The 21,984-nt window shown below is 41.4% G+C and overlaps 1 protein-coding gene across 2 annotated transcripts in view; it reads left to right on the forward strand.

Annotated features, from left to right (window-relative positions):
- Positions 1–10,166: 10,166 nt before the first annotated feature.
- The window catches only part of LOC111872063, a 43,790-nt gene continuing 31,972 nt past the window's right edge, over positions 10,167–21,984 (forward strand). For both annotated transcript variants that reach the window (XM_033754498.1, XM_023865584.2), the window contains exons 1-2: positions 10,167–10,279; positions 11,101–11,237. In XM_033754498.1, the coding sequence (XP_033610389.1) occupies positions 11,235–11,237 (3 nt within the window). In that variant the 5' untranslated portion in view covers positions 10,167–10,279; positions 11,101–11,234. The remainder of the gene's footprint in view (positions 10,280–11,100; positions 11,238–21,984) is intronic.

The following is a 21,984-nucleotide window of genomic DNA, read 5'->3' on the forward strand; positions in this document are numbered from 1 at the left end:
TTTTTGTGCCAGTCTACAGAATTAAACACAGATCTGAAACCTTAAGTGATGTTGCATGTACACTTAAGCTTGATTGTACGAGAGCAAAGAAGATGGCATAATTCCATAAATTTTGTAGACTCAAAAGAATATGGAATATGGTGACATTTTAATTGACAAAAAAGAAAGATCCAGTTATCTAGGAATGTGGATGGATCTTGTTACAAAGTTATTGTGGACAGCCTAACATCTACCTGAAAGGTTAGGGGTCCAGTACCCATAAGTTATGGATTATAAACTTAAATACTGATATTTGGAGATTGTAATGTAAATTATCCTTCTTGCTGATGTTGTTTTTTACATTACTGTTTGTTTTATAAAATTCTAGCACTTCTGTGAAGAAATATATGTACCATAATAAACTGTAATGTCACCTGAGAAGAGTGTCACTGTGGTATATTTTCATGTATCTCATTCCTCTATTTATTGATCCTTTCAGGAGAAAACGTTGGAGAAAATAACAGAAATCTTGAAATAATGACACTTTGCTGCAATGCATAATTAAATTTGCCAAAATTAGGTATGGTAAAACTTGTATCTTAAAACCTTCACTTATTAATAATTATTGATACGTGGAGCAATTACTACCTCACTGTCCATAACCACTTATACCTTTGAGATTAGTTACTGGTTCATTTATTACTTCACAGCAACACCTCTGGTCCCAGCTGTGTACTCCACTGAACTGAAAACTGGAAAAGGAGGATGACTTTACTTCTACCTACTGCCATTTTATAGGCATGTCACCCATGGGAAAGATTATAGAATATTTCCAGGAGACCTCTGCCCTCATCATTCGTTTGATTTCCTGAACTTTCCAGAAACTCTGGGTGTTGTTCATGTAGGCAACACTTTTGGTTCTGTAGACAAAAGTCAACATGTTTCTCTAGGACAAGAAATGTGTTTCAGTCAGACAACAAGATTCCACCATGTTCTTATGAACTTGGGCAGTAAAGTAATGGCATAGTGCTGGTGATCCAGGTGAATGGTATGCTTGCAATTATTTATCTTTGCAGCTTCTATACTTCTTAGCACAAATTACAAATTTACTTGCCCCCTTAGTCTATTCTCACTATGCTACAAGCCGGAAGATCACGGGTTCAAGTCGCAGTGAGGTGGATTTTTTTTTTCAGTTTACCAAATCTTTCCAGCCGCACTATGTCCCTGGGGTCGACTGAGTTTCTAACAGAAATGAGTACCAGAAAATCTTCCTGGAGGTTAAAGGATGGCCGATGTGTAAGGCTGACAACCTTACTGCCATCTGTTAGTTAATTGTCTAGATAATGTGGGACCCTCAACCTCTCACAACCCCTTGGGCCTCCATGGCCTGTTACAGGGATAGCTTATAGTCCATCAGTGAATCAGGAGGGAGGTTCTGTGATGGTTCGGGCAGCAACATCATGGTATTCTGTTGGTCCCATTATTAGCTTTCATGGCCTAATTACTGCTAGCGAGTACCTGAACATATTGGGTAATCAGGTTCATCCCATGAACCAGATGCTATTTCCAAACAGTGATCCAGTTTTCCAAGATGACAATGCCCCCGTTTAGACAGATGGATCCGTTAACTCTTGGTTTGAAGGGCATGACAGTGAACTCCAACATCTACCCTTGCCAGCACAATCATCAGATTTGAAACATAACTGAACCACTCTGGTCAGTTCTGGAGACTAGAGTGAGGAACATATTTCCACCCCCAACATCTCTAAAACAACTTGAAGATCTTCAAGAAGAATAATATAAAATTCCTCTAGAGACTGTTCAGAACTTTTACCAGTCCATTGCAAGAAGGATTGCAGCTGTACTGAGGGCAAAAAGTGGTCCAACACCATATTAATAAAGAAATGTGTACAGTATCTAGTGTTTTCATTATCTTGTCCAACCCCTGTATGCCTTCTCGGATAATCAAGATGGTAATTTAAAACATTAAGGCAATAATAATGCAAGAGTTTTTATATACCTACTCAGAAACAGTTGAAGTTTCTGGGGACATACGACAACTTAACTTGTCTGGTAAATCTAGCGGCTTGCAGCCTACATTTTCCACTTCGTACTGACAGAATGCTGACATATTAATTATTTGCGTAATAAAAAATGTATTTGGCATAATGGTAGCAGATTCAGGATTTTCTACACAATCATCAATCTACCATAAACTGACAAAATGGTAATGGTATGTTTTATGCACAACTTATATTAAGGAAGGTAAGGGTACAGTTGGCCGGTCACGGTAGCCGAGCGGTCTAGGGCATGTACTGTCTTCGCTCGCTCGGAAGCAGGGATCGTAGGTTCGAATCCCACTCAGGGCATGGATTTTAGTTTGTGTGTGTGCGTCTTTCTGTGTTTGTGTACAGGTAGAGGCCTTGCGACGAGCTGATCACCCGCCCAAGGAGTCCTACCGTATGTCTAAGATCTAGTAAACCGAAGTGAAACGGAGAGTTTCGTGGAGGTAGGCCTAGGCCCAAATGAGGGCTGTAGCGCCAATGAAAGAGAATAAAAAAGGTAAAGTTGTACCTGTGTTTAACTAATTAAGCACTACCCTATGAAGACATGGTGGCTGTATAGGTCCGAATTTTCTTGACCTCAGCACTAGCTGGAGGTGAGTGGTCAGCTTTACCCCAACGAAAGAGCCCCTGGAACCCACTGGATAAGAGGCTGGGTGTGCCCGACGTGGAGAACAGGGACATTCTTGACCCTATCGGGACTCGAACTCCGACCGCTTGGTCGTCCAGCCCGTAGTCAGTCGCTATCCCTGCCCCTTTTACGAAGGAAACGAAATGAAAATTACGTTATGGCAAGGTGTCTAGATTTCTAGAATTAGGAAACAGGCACAATTCGGTAATTCTGTATTTCAGCATCCTGTTGCAATTCACATTAGCGCCCATTTGTCAATAATTTTTCAAACAGGTTTTGTTGAAATTTATATTCGCGTCACAGTGTAACAGTTTTCGTTTACAAGTCATGTAATTATATATGCCTTTAGTATGACTACTATTTATGATTCTGTATTTCAGCATCCTGTTAATTGAATATCTGTAAAAAAACACCTGAAGATGGCCGTTTGAGGCCGAAACATGTAGTGTTAGAGAGTGTATTGAAGTGCAAAATAAAAAGCGTTGCAATTTAGACGGAATATAGACAAATGGACGCTAACAATTCGGTAAGGTGAAAGCCCAGAAGTGTCACAAGTTTGTGTAGTACGATTCATGACGTGGAAGAAGTTTGTACGACATATTTACATGAAGTATATAGATTTCAATGCCAGTCACGGTAGTCGAACGGTCTAAGGCATGCACTGTCTTCGCTCGCTCATAATCCGGGATCGTGGGTTCGGATCTGTTTCCTGTGAGGTACGAACTGAATTCTTATATATTATTCTTATACACTGCCGGTCAGGGTAGCCGAGCGGTCTAAGGCATGAACTGTCTTCGCTCGCTCGGAAGCCGGGATCGTGGGTTCGAATCCCACTCAGGACATGGATGTTTGTGTACAGGTAGAGGCTTTGCGACAAGCTGATCACCCGCCCAAGGAGTCCTGCCGTATGTCTAAACTCTAGTAAACCGAAGTGAAACGGAGAGTTTCATGGAGGTAGGCCTAGGCCCAAATGAGGGCTGTAGCGCCAATGAAAAAAAAATATATAGATTTCAATACCTACCTCTTCTTAAGTAAATGTGCCTCCATTACCACACAATCTCGTGGGGAGTTTCCTGGTCGGTCAGAAATATAAGAGGTATGTTTTGTAAATATCTTCTGTCCTGGCGCCGGACCACTCATATATTTTATTTTATTTAATTTCCCCCCCCCAGAAACGTCCCTAGTGGAGTCAATCCCCCCGCCCGTACACACATACACACACACACCCATGCAACAACCAGTATTTTGGTCTCTGATGCTCAACTTCTTTTAATTTATCCGCTAACTTGCAAGCGTTCATTTTTGGCGTAAGCACCACTGTCCACCGTACTACGCTATACAAACAGAGTACTTTACTGTTCACGAATGTGAAAATGCGATTTATCGTAGGGAACAAACCGAACACACAGAACTTGACAGCAAAAATTCACTTACCGTCGTCGAGCGGGGAAGTGGCTGTCAGATTGTTGCAGGAAGTTCAGAAAGATCAGACGGGGTATAGGCGCTGCCTTGTGCGTTATACATTTTGGAATATGGAAGATTCATTCATTATTTGATCCCTACATTTTCGAAAATTAATTTATCATGTGGTCATTTTCGACAGAGGAGCAAGCTGGTCTATTAGGAGACCTAGAGTTGGCCGTGGTGTCAGTGATAGATCGCAGATTCTTTGGGCTAGAAAGCAGTTATAAAATGCCTTATGTTATATGACGCCGTAGAGTGTAGTAGAACTACCAAAATTTCGGAGGAACCTGATGCCTCCATCTTAAGTGTTCTGCCTGAAGATAGAGGCGACGGATTCCTCAAAAACGTACCTCTGAACAGACTACGAAGCGTCACATCCCGAAAGACAATATCTTCGTATCCACAGTCATGAGAAACCTTAAATTTCACACGTTTTGAACATGTGACAATAGGGTCCACCGAAAACTCAAGAGTGAACACGCCGCCGGTGATGAATTAATTTTGGTAGTCCCTACAACCGATTAATTAGAAGTAACTTAAAGAACTTTACTTTGATTTTATGAGCCGGGATAGCGCAGTCGGTATAGCGACTGGCTACGGGCTGGACGACCGAGGGGCCGGAGTTCGAGTCCTGGTAGGTTCAAGAATTTTATCTTCTCCACTTCGTCCAGACCGGCACGGGGGTCCACCCAGACTCTTATCCAATGGGTACAGGAGGTCTTTCTCGGGGATAAAGTGGCTGGGGCGTAAAGCTGACACCTCCAATTACTGCCGAGGTCAAGAAAAAGAAGATCTGTACATCGAGTCACCCATATGCCTTCATGAAATAATGCTTAATTAGTTAAGCACAGGGACAACTTTACTATTTTTCCCCTTGGCGCTACATCCCCAATTTGGACCTTAGCATACCTCCATGAAACTTTCCTTGTCACTTCGGTTTACTAGATTTCAGACATTCGGTTGGACTCCCTCGGCGGGTGATCAGCGCGTCGCAATGCCTCTACATGTACACAAATATTAAACATCCATGCTCTGATTTGGATTCGAACCCACGATCCCGGTTCCCGAGCTAGCGAAGACAGTACATGCCTTAGACCGCTCGGCTACCGTGACCGGCAGTGTATAAGAATAATATATAAGAATTCAGTTCCTACCTCACAGGAAACAGATTCGAACCAACGATCCCGGCTTCCGAGCTAGCGAAGACAGTACATGCCTTAGACCGCTCGGCTACCGTGAATGGCTAAATTTGTCTCACTTTAATTATGTAGTTAAACATAATAATTAAAACTCCATGAATCCTGTTATACATGAGTAAATGCAATAATTAATACAGTATTTTTATAACCTCTAATAGTCGCAATGGGAGACTGAAACAAGGCCTGTAGGGGGGCATTCACCCCAATTGACCGCAATACTGTGCGTTATGGTCGATACTTACGGTTCCGCAAATACAAGTGTAACGTCAGTGTTCGTATGCATTTGTTTGGTACACACTTCACTTAAATTAGAGCAGCGTATTATTTGGTATGGGAATCAATTTCAATAAAAATTAAATCGTATGGGTGTGAAATCTGGTCTCTGACTTTAATGGAGGAACGTAGACTGAGGGTGCTTGAGAACAGGGTTTGAGGAGAATATTTTGACTAAAGAGAGATGAAGTGACAGGAGGTTAGAGAAAACTGCATAATGAGGAGCTTCATAACTTGTACTCTTCTCCAAGTATAATTAGAATGATCAAGTCTAGGAGGATGAGGTGGCCAAGGCATGTAGTACGAATGAGGGAGAAGAGGAATACGTATATATTGGTGGGAAAGTCAGGAGGAAAGAGACCATTGGGAAGACCATGGCTTAGGTGGGTGGACAATATTAAAATGGATCTTAGAGCGATAGGATGGGGTAGTATGAATTGCATAGATCTGGATCAGGATATGAATTAGTTGGGGGCTCTTGTGAATATGGTAACGAAACTTCAGGTTCAATAAAATGCTGGGATATTCTTGAGTAGCTGCAGAATTAGTGGCTCCTCAAGAAGGGCTCAGCTCCAGTGAGTAAGGTAGTAGGTAAGTAAAAATTAAATACAACTGAATGAAAATTGGTTTCCAAGAACAATAAATAAAACCGCAGTAAAAATAATTTTCGTTATTTATATAACACTGATAGTTAGGGGCCGCTTACTTAACTCAGAGAAATGTCGTTAATATTGTGCTGTACTATCACCCATACAAAAAGTCCACTGTGCGTGTCTGTATACCATCTTCAGTTGTGAAATGCCTCATGTCTTACTGGACACTCAAGGGAACGAGACAAATAAAGGGTTAGGAAATTTGGAAACTTAGAAAATAAGGGGTGATAGCCCAGATACGTATTTACGTGGGCCTCGTCTCGTTTCATGGGCAGCTATTGTCCAGACAACGGAGTTGTGCCTGTTTGTCTATCGGCCGTCCTAACTCCGCTCTCGATGCACAGCATTTATGGAATTTGGTATAAAAACACAATCCGTGACCTGTAGTCCGCAAGCGAACTATAACGACCGAGCTACCCCCGCTTGTCAGCGAAATTAGTGCCAACTTTAGCGGATAGAGAGTGTCGCGTGGTCAGCGCAACGAATCCCCACGGCCGTTAATTTCGGTTTTCTAGACCGGAGCCGCTATTTCCTTGAAATAGCTCATCAGTTATCCTCACGAGGTTGAGTGGACCCCGTTCCAGACCCACTACTTCTCAGAGAATCTGGTAGCGCCGGGAATCGAACCCGAGACCTCTGGATCTGTAACCAGGAACTCTGACCACTAGATAACAGAGGTCTAAAATATATATATATTGTCTAAGTAAGCAATTCCATGGAGCCGAGCCCTTCATGAGAATCTGCCAGTTGTGCAGTACTCCAGAATTTCCCACCATTTTGAAAACCCCATAGTTTCATTACCATGTTCACAAGAGTCCTTCAGTGTACCTATCATGAGCCAGATCAATCCAGTCCATACCACTCCTTCCTATCTCTCTAAGATCCATTTTAATATTAGCCACCCACCTATGTCTAGGTCTCCTTAGTGGTGTCTTTCCTTCTGTCTTTCCCATCAGTATCCTATATGCAGTCCTCTTCTCCTCCATTAGTGCTACATGCCCTGCCCACCTCATCCTCCTTGACTTTTTTTATTGCTAGTGGGGTGGGACTAAGTCCCTTGTACTGCGGCCACTTCTGACGTATTGTGCCAGCCTCAGATGATAGGCGAGGGTGAATGTGTAGCAATTAGTGGAATGAAGAATAGAAAATATGTACAGCGCCACTTTATTCACCACAAATCCCACTTAACCAGACCCGGGATCGAACCCGGGCCGCCGCAGTGGGAAGCCAGGGAATACCCGCTTGAGCTATGGCGCGGCCATTCTCCTTGACTTGATCATTCTAATTATACTTGGCGAAGAGTACAAGTTATGAAGCTTTCAACCTTTCGTATGTGTACGATTATACGACTATTACGAAATTGTGCAGGCAACAAGCAGAAAGCGTAGAAAGTCATATGCGTGAAAATGTTCGTTACATAGGACAAGGCGAAGTCAGACAGAAAATATAAGAGGCTTAACTTGTGGCGGTCAAGTGATTAAGCTGCCTCCGTAACATGAGATAAGTAAGTAAGTAAGTAAAGGTATCCCTGTAACAGGCCGTGGAGGCCCATAGGGTTGTGAGCTGTTGAGGTTTCAACATTTTCTATACAATCGTCTGACAGATGGCGGTAAGGTTGTCAGTCTTACGCGCCGGCCGCCCTTTACCCCAAGAATATTTCTGGTACTCATTTCTGTTAGAAGCTTAGTCGATCCCAGGGCCATAGTGCGGCTGGAAATATTAGGTAAATTGAAAAAATTCACTTCATCGAGATTCGATCCCACGACCTTCCGACTTGTAGCATAGTGCCTCAGCCAACTACGCTACCTCGTGCCCCCCAACATTGCGAAAAGAAGAAGGTTCAGTAACATGCTATATGTGCGATGCGTACACTTGACGAAAGGCCAAGCATATTCATAAGAGGCACAACCAAACTCTCGTCAGAGAGGACGTTACATAAGGACTATGATCACTATGATCCTGTTGCAAAAAAAAGGAAAAAAAAAAGTTCTGCCGTGATTCTCAAGGGTTTTCGTGCCAAGATAAACTGATTGGTAAGCCGGTAGCTGAGACTGGGGCAGTTCGAGAACATAGAGAAAGGGAAATGCCAGCTATTGAAAGCCGCTACCAAGTAACGGCTAGTGAAAACTGTAACAGACTGAGAAAACTTAGTGTGCCCTGTAGTGATTTAAGAAATGTAGAACAGTGACAGGATAATCCTTGCTTGTAATTATGAGTTATAAGAATTCAACAAATCAGATTACCAATCCAGGCCCCGTCTATAGTCACTAAAAAACGTGACAATAATTATTGGAGTGTTTCAAATAGGCAGCCATCAGATTCTGTTTTGAACCATTTGAATAGAGTCTTAACCTCACAAATTTATCTTTAAGATCTGTTCTAGTATTGGCCCCACAAATGTGAATAATTAAAGAAAATCCATGATCCTTCCCTTCAGGTGTTCCAACTAAAGTTTTCCACAAACCTATCACCTCACCCATGCGTGCTACGTGACTCCTCATCTCATCCTCCTTGATTTTATCATCCTAATAATACTTCATGGGGCCGGTCACAGTAGCCGAGCGGTCTAAGCCATGTACTGTCTTCGCTCTCTTGGAAACCGGGATCGTGGGTTCGGATCTGTTTCCTGTGAAGTACGAACTGAATTCTTATATATTATTCTTATACACTGCCGGTCACGGTAGCCGAGCGGTCTAAGGCATGTACTGTCTTCGCTCGCTTGGAAACCGGGATCGTGGGTTCGAATCCCACTCAGGGCATGGATGTTTAGTTTGTGTGTGTGCGTTTTTCTGTGTTTGTGTACAGGTAGAGGCCTTGCGACGAGCTGATCACCCGCCCAAGGAGTCCTACCGAATGTGTAAGATCTAGAAAAACCGAAGTGAACGGAGAAGTTCATGGGGGTAGGCCTAGGCCCACTGGGGCTGTAGTGCCAAAGAAAAAAAAATACTTGACGGTAAATACAAATTACGGGATGTTTCATTAAGCTCAGGTCCAAATATTCTCACTAATTCTCATTAATCTAATTAAACACCCCTAATCAATGTTCTTCTCCTAAGGCGAAAGACGTTTCGCACGAAGCATTCTATAATTTTTATACTTCATTTTTTAGTTTCAAAAGAGACAGAAGCCAAAAGATCCTGAAATAAATAGTAAGAACTATTCTCCGAAATTTGCCTGCTCTTATATTATTCGTTAACACAATTTTCATTTGTTGCAGTAGTTCCAAAATATTTTAACTTTGCCACATTTTCTAAGCATATGTATACCAAAACTATTTTTATTATAAGATTTTGTCCATTGTTCTGATGGTGAGACATCACGTGTGCTTAGTTTCCCTGCCTTCACTTAGCACCTTTAAAAATATTTCTGTTTTCCCTGACACCATTTACGTACATTGTGGTTACTAAATTAAAATCTTTAGCCTTTACTAAACGCTGATATGTCCCATTCAGTTCCACTCACTCCCGATATCCTTAGCCCTTCCTAATAATATATTTAAGAGCAAAGTTGTATAGAAATGACTATAGACCCCTCTGTGTTTAGATATAAATAGGAAATGCATCAGAAATTTGTTTACTTATGTGGGATTTATTATAGGCTTATTTTAAACGCAATGTAATTAGCCAATTTTCATGGGCACGTCACATTCAGTGAGAGTTTTGTGTGATATTTCTTTCTTAACCGAGTTTTAGGGCATCTTGAAATTTGTAAATCGTTGATGTACAGTCCAATTCCCCTTATTTATCTAGTATCTGATGCGGGCTGTTCCTGTTTGTGGTTGCAACGTTGAACATGATCATATTCCCTTGTTGCACCCAGCGATACACAACGCAGACATATTGCGCACGCGTGCCTGTGGACTTTCAAGGGGCGGGTAATTTCTGTCTGTGACTGTTCAGTCTCCTTCCTGGTGGTAGGTATGTGTGTTGAATGTTTGGTGCGTTCTGTGTAAAGACTAACAGAGAACCTGTCTTTGTTTTTAGTGTGGAAAGTGCTGCCTAATTCGGAAACAAAAAGGTACTCATAATACAGTAAAGTGTGAGTCGTGATGTGGAAGTTAAGCGAGTTAAGATTAACGGCCATTTATAAGGAATCACTACAATTCCATAGCTGTAATTTTTAATTCGCTGTTAATTTAACACATTTGGCACCGTCAAAGTTTCCTTTCTGAACAATTTAGACTTTAATGTTCATACTGTAAATGTCGCTTCACCAAAGTAATTACTCTGTTATGAAAAATATAATCCAGTTATAGTATGAAAATTCCATTACGTCCATTTTGAAAAAAAAAAAAGTTGTCTGGGAACTTTAACAATTTCAGAGTTTATTCTCACAATTTTTATTTATTCTTTTTATATATTTAAAACTTAAAACTTTTTCCTGTACTTTATCGTTTACTTTCTTTATTGGCTTCACAATTTCATTTTCATAATGTGCTCTAGTTACCTGCGTAGCATCATTCCTTATGGGGGCACCTGTTTTATGGCAAAGTATCACTGACTGCTCCTGAAGAAGGCTATTGTACCTTAAATAAGTAGAACCCTTATGCTAAATATTATCAATATTTGGACACTGCCCCTTATATAATTTCAAATTGCTCTCTGCTGAAGAAAAACATAAAGCTTTTCGACGTAAGGGAAAGAATGTAACTTAAACACTCGATATTTATCGCCTCTGCGGCCATACTCGTTGTCAACAAATTGTGCCAGTTTGAAAAATATTTTTCCCGCCTAGACAAGAGTGCATAGATCTGGATTTCAAGCCAGTGTGTCCTCCTAAAATGCCACTATCTCAGTGGAGTGTAGTAGGTGCTTCATCGTGGTATCTTTTTGTTTCAGAAAATGTTTTCAAATGGCAACAAATAAGGATAGACAGCAGAATTTGAAACATATTAGGAAGAACATCAAATTGTTTTCATCTTCACTTAAAGGACGTATCGTGGTGAGCTGAATTGCGAACATCTTCCACAAGAATGGTAAGCAAACATTTTCCCCTTATTTTCCTTGTTAGTTAGATGAAGCACGATAGAAAACAGCTGTTCTGAAACTGTGGCACAGTTCAGATATTTGGGAACGACGATAATAAATCAAAACCTGATTCAGGAGGAAATTAAGAGGAGACTGAACTCGGGTAATTCTTGCTACCATTCAGTCCAGAACCTTTTGTTTTCTCATCTGCTGTTTAAAGACATAAAAATTACAATATATAAAACACTATAACTTTGCCTGTGGTTCTGTATGGGTATGAAACTTGGTCTCTGACATTAAGAGAGGAACATAGACTGAGGGTGTTTGAGAACAAGTTATTGAGGAGAATATTTGGACCGAAGAGAGATGAAGTGACAGGAGGTTGGAGAAAACTGCATAATCAGGAGCTTCATAACTTGTACTCTTCTCCAAGTATAATTAGGATGATCAAGTCAAGGAGGATGAGATTGAAGGGGCATGTAGCACGAATGGTGGAGACGAGGAATGCGTATAGGATATTGGTGGGAAAGCCAGAAGGAAGAAGACCACTGGGAAGACCAAGGAGTAGGTGGGTGGACAATATTAAAATAGATCTTAGAGAGATGGGATGGGATTGTATTGAATGGATTTATCTGGCTCAGGATAAGGACAGTGGAGGGCTCTTGTGAACACGGTAATGAACTTTCAGGTTCCATAAAATGCTAGAAAATTCTTGAGTAGCTGCAGATTTGGCTTCTCCTCAAGAAGGGCTCAGCTCCATAAGTAAGTAAGTTAGTTGAAGCAGCAATGTATCTGGCTTCTACTCAGAAAGTACTCGTTTCGAATCTCGGTTGGGATACCGATTAATCTGATTGAGGTTTTTCGTGGTCTCAGCAGGAAAATTGCAGGATAATTCCTCAACATAGACAACACCGCCTTATTTCTCAGTCTTCGCAATTCGCGATTTCCGGTTCCTTTTCGAAAGGTTTATCATATTAGCACTGAACCCTACTTACGTAAACTTACATGCGACATATTTTCTATTATGAAAATTATACCTAAGAAACAATATACAAATTTCAACCCAGAAATACTAGTAGAGGATTCCTATTATAATTTTTCTTAGCTTCATGAAACATTGCACAATTTGAGAAAAAGTAACAAATTGGTTCTACTTCAAGTAATAAATATCTCGTCATGAGCCCTATATGAGGCTCGGAACCAAGACTTACTGACCGACCGACCATCACTCACAATGTAACTTTGACTTTGACCAGCGAGTTCTTAGTGTAGCTCCGACTAAAGCAGAAGCCAGCTCGCATCCGACAAAGGACAGAAGACACTTCACCAAGATCAGCGGTGCAAATAATTGTACAATGAAGTTGTGAATAATTGTTCTTGCGAGTGTAAAAGAGATTGTCCAATAAACGTTTTAGCCATATCCGAGAACCGCGTGAATTTACTTGTCGCGTTACATAGGCAACACGAGACAATACTTTTACATTTGAACTGCAAGCCTAGACACCGATGAGCAAAGCGCTGCAAATTTCGTAGTTCCTTTTGCTGTTTTCTTATACATATTTATTTATATATTTCCTACAAAGATTTTATAACCACATCACATGAATTTTCTTCAAGCTTTTAGAACGTCTTGAAAACAATGAGAGTTTTTCACTCATGCTAATTTGGCCTAAAAGTTTGTTTGTAATTACGTCAAGGTAAACAGTGCTTCATTCTCTTCCTATTTCCATACGCGGAGAAGCGATTTGAATTCTCACCTTCATTGTTACGCATTAGAGGTACTGCAACTAGAAACAATGCCTTTATGCAAATTAAACACCCATTCATTGCTTGTACAATTTTTCGTGCTCTTCAGGGCAAATGGACAATGTTGTTTTTTCAAGGCTGCTAGTGGTAAAGACCGGAACACGTTTTTCATTGAAGAGGAAACTTGTTTAACCTACACGGATATTTAAACCCTCTGAACCGAACTAAGGGACGTCAACGGTTCGGAAGGAAATTCGTTAAACACCGTAAAACGGCATGCATAACGCTTCTAAAATTGCAAAGGAATTTATAATCGATCGTGAGACGTCGCGATAGATTGGTCAGGCCTAATGTTTCGTGTTCCTGATAACCTCGGTTCGAATTTCGACTGGGATGACGGCTATAGCGTGCGAATTTAAACTCCGTGGTTTTAGTCCGCAAGTGAACTATACCGATCGAGCGACCGCCGCTTGTCAGCGAAATTATTGCCAACCTTAGTGGATAGAGGATGTCGCGTGGTCAGCGCAACGAATCTCGACGGCCGTTAATTTCGGTTTTCTAGACCGGTGCCGCTACTTTTCCATTCAATTATCCTCACGAGGCTGAGTGGACGCCGTTCCAGACTCACTACTTCTCAGAAAATATCGTAGCAAATGGAATCTAACCCGGGACCTCTGGATCTGTAGCTAGAAATTTTGACCACTAGACCACAGATGCTGTCCCGTGTACGATTTTACTCATTGTATTTCTAATCCATCCAATCAAGGATTAGGATAGCAGCTAATTTAAAATACATCACATCATCTTTCGATGCCCTTCTCAAGTTTTTGTTTATAATCAGTCCGTAACTGGAAACTGTAGGTGACATATGTAGCAGACTAAGCAATCTTGAGGTCGCGCCACAGCTTAAGCGGTTAGTCGCTGGCTTCCAACCGCGGTGGCCCGGGTTCGATCAAATGGGATTTGTGGTGGACAAAGTGGCGCTGGGGCGGATTTTCTCCGAGTACTTCGGTTTCCCCTGCCAATCTTCATTCCACCAAATTCTCCATCGTCATAATCACCCGGGGCAGGCTACAATAGGCCAATCAGTGGCCGCCGTGCCGAGTGGACCCAGCTGGTCTCTACCCCCCACTAAGCGAAGTAATCTTAAAGAAACAGAATCATTTATAATCGATCGATAATGCGTGCTCATTGCGTTCATTTTTCATATATTGACACAAAGGTAGCGACCTCTTACTCAGCATTAGGGGAAGTTGTTCTAGTCTACTTTATGGTTCAAAAATAAAACACATTCTTTGGAAACCACGAAACTAGTATAAAAATTCAGTATTAAAAATGTTGAAGTGTATTTCATATAACTCGAAATATAGTACGACTGAATATGTGGACTCAAAGCATAAATTAACGCATATTTTGTGATCTAATGGGAGTCCAAAACCTACAAAATCTTGCGTTACAACTTATCTTGTTAAACTAAATTCAGGTGCGATCATTAATTGAACGTATTCAAGAAGATGTTTAAGCGATTATTGGCTGTTTGCTGTATTAATTTTTAGGTTACTAATGAGTGTTGAACATTTTTGATTGTCAGTATACCAAATAATTCAAATGATTCTTAAAATCTAAGATAATTAAACCTATAGTTACGTTAAATTTTCGAGGTTTACATGGGGATGGTTGTTCAGATTGTAGTCTTCTGTGCTGTGACCTAATACAGCCTTGTAGTCAGATATCGAAGTGTCGGAAGAGAGCAATACAACGCAAGCAATCACAAGGGAAGGACACAACACAGCACACAATACATACAAGAATATAGGAAGAGTACTCCCATAGGAGAGGATTGACGTAACACGCGATTTTGAAGTGCGACATAAAGATGAAAAATCTTGAAAAGTTTTAATATATAAATTTTATTATCATGACATATACACATTTTAATCATTTTATAAAGGAGACATGATGGCATACAGTGCAATGGTTTGACGTAAATGAAACCACGCCTGAAGATGGCATATTAGTGTCGAAACATGTAGTGAGGAGAAAAGTGAAATTGTGTGCTCTGTAAGACGGTTGATACAAATACACATCATGGGTCGGAAGAGAATATTTCCTCAATTTTAAACATTGAAGTGTTGAAGTTCAACATTGAAGATGGTTACAGAATGTTCCTTCGAAATCTCGGTGGATGTCCACGTAACTACTGATGTCACAGACCAGAAGATCGGAGTATGAAATACAGATTTGTTTATTCCGAACTTTTGCACTGATATTTCCTTCTCGTCAGAAATGGTTACACACTTCTGTCGCCAAAAGCTAGTTTTGTGAAAACTGGTTGCCCCGGGTGAAGGCGAGTTTCATAGAAGTAGACTTCTTACATTTTATACGCCTTTACTGTGAACAAGAACGTGAATATTGTTAAATTCCTCTTAGGATACAAATAACTGACACTTATAAGCCTTCGTTACGTACTCGTGGAGCTGAGTCCTTCTTGAGAAGCCTCCAATTCTTCAGTTACTCAAGAATTTCCCAGCAATTTATGGAACCCGAAGGTTCATTATCCTGTTCACAAGAGCCCTCCACTGGTCCCTATCCTGAACCAGATCAATCCAATCCATACCATCCCATCCTATCTCTCTAAGATCCAGTTTAATACTGTCCACCCACCTATGCCTTGGTCTTCCCAGTGGTCTCCTTCCTTCTGGCTTTCCCACCAATATCCTATATGCATTCATATTCTCCCCCAATCGTGCTACATGCCCTGCCCACCTCATCCTCCTTGAGTTGATCATTCTAATTATACTTGGAGAAGAGTACAAGTTATGAAGCTCCTGTCACTTCATCTCTCTTCGGTCCAAATATTCTCCTCAACACCCTGTTCTCAAACACCCTCAGTCTATGTTCCTCCCTTAATGTCAGAGACCAAGTTTCACACCCATAGAGAACCACAGGCAGTTATAGGGCTACTAAGAAGAATGAAAGGGAAAGGTAACCCAGTTGTGTATGTACCGTAAGATAACCTGCTTTTCCGTTTGCAATCCCACAGCTAAAATTTCATGTTTTATCACGTTTGTAATTTCCATTTTAGGAAGCATGGTACTTACTGCAAACTGGGTTATCAGATCATGCTGACAAATACATGCGCCACCAGCTGTGAAGTGCATTATATGCAAATAATAGTTTGTTATTTTGGATGGTGGGGGTTTTTAATACGAGGTTACTTGCACCAACTATCATTGAAGTAAAGGAAAAGTTGTCCCTGTGCTCAACTAATTAGCACTACGCCATTAAGGCGTATGGGGAAGTGGATGTATAGATCCACGTTTTATTACCTCGGCACAAGTTCGAGGTGAGTGGTTAGTTTCAAGCCCTGGCCGCTTTTCCCCTGGGAAAAGATCCCCCGGTACCCATTGAGTAGGAGGTTGGGTGGACCCTTTCTGGACGCTGTGGATAAGAGAAAATTCTAGACTCTACAGAGACTCGAACTCCGACCCCTCGGTCGTCCAGCCCATAGTCAGTCGCTATACCGACTACGCTAAACCAGATCCACTATCATTGAGGATAGGCATGTAAAGTATGTGGTCATGAAGACTGTTTCAATCCGCAAGGAAGTTTCCTTAAAGGACGAGAGTATTTGGATCGAAGAGAGATGAAGTGACGGGAGGTTGGAGAAAACTGCATAATGAGGAGCTTCATAACCTGTAATCTTCTCCAAGTATAATTAGAATGATAAAGTCAAGTAGAATGAGATGGACAGGGCATGTAGCACGAATGGGTGAGAAGAGGAACGCATATTGGATATTGGTGGGAAAGCCGGAAGGAAAGAGACCACTGGGAAGACCAAGCTGTAGTGGGTGGACAATATTAAAATGGTTCTTAGAGAGATAGGATGGGATGGTATAGATTGGATTGATCTGGCTCAGGATAGGGACCATTGGAGGGATCTTGTGAACACTGTAATGAACCTTCGGGTTCCATAAAATGTTGGGAAGTTCTTGAGTAGCTGCACGACTGGCGGCTTCTCAAGAAGGGCTCAGCTCCGTGAGTGAGTGAAGGTAGCATAAAGTTACAATTCTCTTACCTTTAGTACGGTATCACAGCGACGGCAATATCAAGCACTGCAGTCTCCATACAACAATTTCATTGCACCTGAGGATGACCATATGATATCTACACATGCATACAGTTTTAAAATAAGTTTCTAAAACTTTTTGTATGTGTAATTAATATTTAAACAGAAATTATATAAAATTATTGCATGTGAAACGGAACTATTTGTTAATAACACAGGGAACACATCAGTGGCAGAGCCGGGGTTTCTCAGTCTGTATAGCTGGATGGCCGGGGTTCTATTTCCGGCAGGGGCAAGAATTTTTCCATTCTTTACAGCCTCCAGACCGGCTCTGGGGCCCATTCAACCCCTATCCTATTGGTACCTGTGGTTGTTTCCTCGGGGGAAAAGACGCCGGGGCGTAAAGCTTGCCATTCACCCACATCGAGTGCGGAGGTCAAGAATGGTTGAGCTATACCTTCACTATCGCACACGTCTTCATGACGTGTGCTCATTTAATTAAGCATATTAGAGCTTTATCTTTACCTTTACATTAATGATAGAGAATGAGTTTCTCAAACTGAATGTGGCTTTCCTTTGGAAAGTACATCTTATATTACAGACAGAGCTCATCACAATGGCCGCGCGGTCTAAGGCATGAACTGTCTTCGCTCGCTTGAACGCTGTATCGTGGGTTCCAATCGCACTCAGGGCATGGATGTTTGTATGCGATTATTCTGTATTTGTGCTGTCCTGTGTGTGGGTAGAGGCCTTGCGACTGGCTGATCACTGCTCCAAGGAGTCCTACCGTCTGTGTAAGAAAGATTACGAAACTGAAGAATAGGCCAGGCCCAATAACGTGCTGCAGATCTAATGATGAATGAATAAATAAATATCAGAGATAGGGGTGAGCCGGTCTGAGGGAGTAGGTCCCACTAACGTTTAACTCCTCAGCGTATAAAGGTAGTTTTACAAATTTCTAATTTATTAACTTTTAGTATGAGATAAGTAGTATGGTACATTTCTAATTGTTTTACATTTTATACGGCTTTTCAAAATCCGCAAAGAAATTAACGGGGACTTGTCTCATGGACCTCAGTCGTAACACAATTTTCCTTTCTCTTGCTTGTGGCCCGCCGTAAATATCGCCTCGTCCTCCCGCAAGACTGGAAACAAAACACTTCACAGAAAGGAACTGCATAATTTTTACTTCCGGGCAAACATTATTAGAAGTCAAGGAGGGTATGATGTGAATTGCATGTAGCACGCATGGAAGAGAAGAAGAGTGGATTTGTATTTCTTTGATAAATTCTATACACTATTCAGTGGTTGGTTTGGTAAGTAAGAATAAGCCATATTTCACTATGTTCGATACTGGAATTCCAGAATTATCTTTCACTTGCTATGGAGAATGTGAAATGTTTTAAATATTTGGGTAGCTTGTTAACAGATGATGGAAGGTGTACTAGTGAAATTAAATCCAGGATTGCCATGGCAAAAGCTGCATTTAGCAAGAAGAAGAATCTTTTTACCAGCAAATTGGACTTAAATTTGAGGAAGAAACTAGTGAAATGCTACATTTGGAGCATAGCTCTGTATGGGGCTGAAACATGGACACTTAGGGCAGTAGATCAGAAACATCTGGAAAGTTTCGAAATGTGGTGTTGGAGAAGGATGGAGAAGATCAGTTGGATCGATTATGTGAGAAATGAAGACGTGTTAATTAGAGTCAGTGAGCAGAGGAATATCCTACATGAAATAAGAAAACGGAAGGCTAATTGGATTGGTCATGTTTTACGCAGAAACTGCCTTCTAAAAGAAGCTATTGAAGGAAAGATAGAGGGGAGGATAGAAGTGACAAGAAGACGAGGAAGAAGACGTAAGAAGATGCTGGATGACCTTGGGGACAGAAGAGGATACTGTCATTTGAAGGAGAAAGCTCTAGATCGCATTAAGTGGAGGAATTGTTTTGGAAGAGACTGTGGACCTGTCGTCTGACAGATTACTGATGATGATTACACGAAATGTTGGTACGCTTGATTCATTTATCGAATTATTGCAATTTTTGAGCTCATAGTTCAGTGAACTACGAATAATGGTACACACAATCAGCGCTATACATCTCATCAGGCCACGGCTGGCTGCTTGCACTCTATAGAAGTACAAACGGTGACAGCCTACATGGAGGCCATGCCGAACAATACATGGAATGTTTGGATGCTACAGGAAATGCGACTTCCTTTCTATTTCCCGCCCTTCGTTTTTCATAATAATGTCCTGCATCATTTCCTATCCCAGTCATGACTTGACCAACCTTCTGGAACGTTTCGATAACTCGACTATAATTACCGTGAAGCAATGAAATGACCTGATGTCTTCAGGTCTGGCTACATTCGCATGGCAAACTGATGTGACGTAGAGTAGATGGGACAATTAGAGCTATCAGAATTTGTTGCAAGTAGTTGTGAAAACTTCGCAAAGATTTCGTCGGCGTTAAGTTGCTGTTAGCCCAGTGCCGCATTCACCATCTACCAGTGTGAACTTGTAACCCTCGAGGACTCTGAGTAGCGAGGCTGCAAAAGTTCGAATAGTTATGGCGTGTCAGTTCCTACCCTGTTACAGTGGGTACATTATGACCATGGCCCGGATTTTGATGACATGTCATCTTTCTTTCCTTGTATCCTATGCGATGCTCTTAAATATATGCATCTCGGATATGAGCTGCTGGTTACAGAAATGTAAATTTTATAGGTAATTTTTTGTCATTTTTTTGACATTTTTAGGTTTAAGGTCATTTTTTCATTTGGGGAGTAATTTTTTGGTAAATTTTTGGACTTCTAAGGATATTTCTTGTCATTTTTGGCCATTTTAGTGATTTTTTCTTCATATGTTTTCTTAAATGTGAATAATATGGAAGCGAAGTGTTCTTTCTTTTCTCCTTTAGGTCATTTTTCTGGATTTTTCGGTTATTTTTTAAATATTTTCAGGTCATCAAAATCCGGGCCCTGGTATGACATTGCCCTATTTCCAGCTTCAAAATCATACTCCAGCGGTTCTCTCAAGTACACAAAAGTATGAAGAAAGCGGTCTTCTGGGATATGGCGAAGTGTAGATATTGTGTTAACCGACGTTTCGGAGGAACATACAGCTTCTATCTTCAGGGTAGAAGAAAAGAGAAGAAAATCCGAAGGCAAAGAACCAGCGTGAGCAGGTGTTTCGATGCGTAGCCTCCCCATTAAAGAACATCTGCTCACGCTGGTTCTTCGCCTCCTGATTTTGTTCTTTTTTCTTCTACCCTGAAGATGGAAGCGATATGTTCCTCCGAAACGTCGGTTAACACAATATCTACAAGGAGCCATATCCCAGAAAATTGCTTTCTTCATAGTCACCGCCGTGAAAACCTCAAATCTTATATACAGAAAAGTACGTTTTCAGAAAGTTATAAATTTGCGTGTTTTTATATGAATCTGCAATTTTATTCCAGTCCCATTAGTATTCGATAACGCAGTCGGTATAGCGACTGGCTACGGTATTGACGACCGGGATGTCGGAGTTCGAATCCCTGTAAGGTTAAGAATTTTCTCTTCTCCACGTCGTTCAGACCGGCTCTGAGGCTCATCCAGTCTCCTACCGAATGGGTAGTGGGAGATTTTTCCACGGAGGATAAATCGACAGGGTCGTGAAGCTGATCATTCGCCTCCAGCTAATGCCGACGTCAAGAAAATGTGGAGCTATACATCCACTCCTCCATACTCTTTAATGGCGTAGTGCTTAAGCATAAGGTAAACTTTATCTTACCTTCGCCCATTAATATTCACAATAAAACGGTGCTTTAGAGTTATAATTAACCAGTGGTTCAATTGGCTTTAACATAATGAACCTCTTCATTCTGCCTTCAGAATGTGTTTGTATATTTCTATGGTTCCCTCAACAAACAGCGACTATTTCCCGAAACTGCAATATTTTTTCCTGTGAGTTACAGATGAATGTCTGTATAAGCTGTCTTCCCGGTCTTGAAACGGTTAGGCATCCTACTAATAAAAACAATGCAGTTAGTTGCTTGCTTCCCACAGCGGCGGCCCGGGTTCGATCCCAGGGTCTCGTCAAGTGGAATTTGTGGTGAACAATGTGACGCTGGGGCGGGTTTTATCCCAGTACTTCTGTTACCCCTGCCAATCTTCATTCTATCAAATTCTCCATCATCATAGTCACCCGAGGCAGGCTACAATAGGCCAAATAGTGGCCGCCGTGCCGAGCGGGCCCAGTTGGACTCAACCCCCAACTGAGCGAATTAAAAAAAAACATAAAAACAATACACAGATATGTGTATATACACAAGCACAGAAAAACGCACACACACAAACTAAACATCCATGCCCTGAGTGGGATTCGAACCCACGATCCCGGTTTCCAAGCGAGCGAAGACAGTAGATGCCTTAGACCGCTCGGCTACCGTGACCGGCCTCTGTTTCCTATATAATCCGAAATTCCGGCAAGTCGTTTTCTCTGGTTGTCACCTGCTTACACTCTTGCTTTCTTGCTTTGCTTATTCATCGACCCTGAAGATGAAAGTGATATTTTTCCCCGAAACGTCGTGTACCTTTCGACGGACTACAAGGCGTTATATCCAAGAAGATGGAACCCTTTTTCGTTGTATTCAATAGATTGTCTGGACTGGGGATCCACCTCTGTTCCCTCCCAAAATTTGTCTTCATTTTTTTCTTCTCTTTGTACCCACTTTAGAGCTTTCTCCACCTTGGAGCATAGGGCTGATTTCTCAATTACTTGATTATGATACAGACGGTAGGACTCCTTGGACGGGTAATCATCTCGTCACAAGGGCTCTACCTAATCACAGAACAACACAAACACAGAATAAACGCATACACTCACACCAAACATCCATGCCTTGTGTGAGATTCGAACCCACGTTCCTGGCTTCCGAGGGAGCGAAGACAGTA

The sequence above is a fragment of the Cryptotermes secundus genome, unplaced genomic scaffold, assembly GCF_002891405.2.
Source record: "Cryptotermes secundus unplaced genomic scaffold, Csec_1.0 scaffold162, whole genome shotgun sequence".
NCBI classification, from domain to species: Eukaryota; Metazoa; Arthropoda; class Insecta; order Blattodea; family Kalotermitidae; genus Cryptotermes; species Cryptotermes secundus.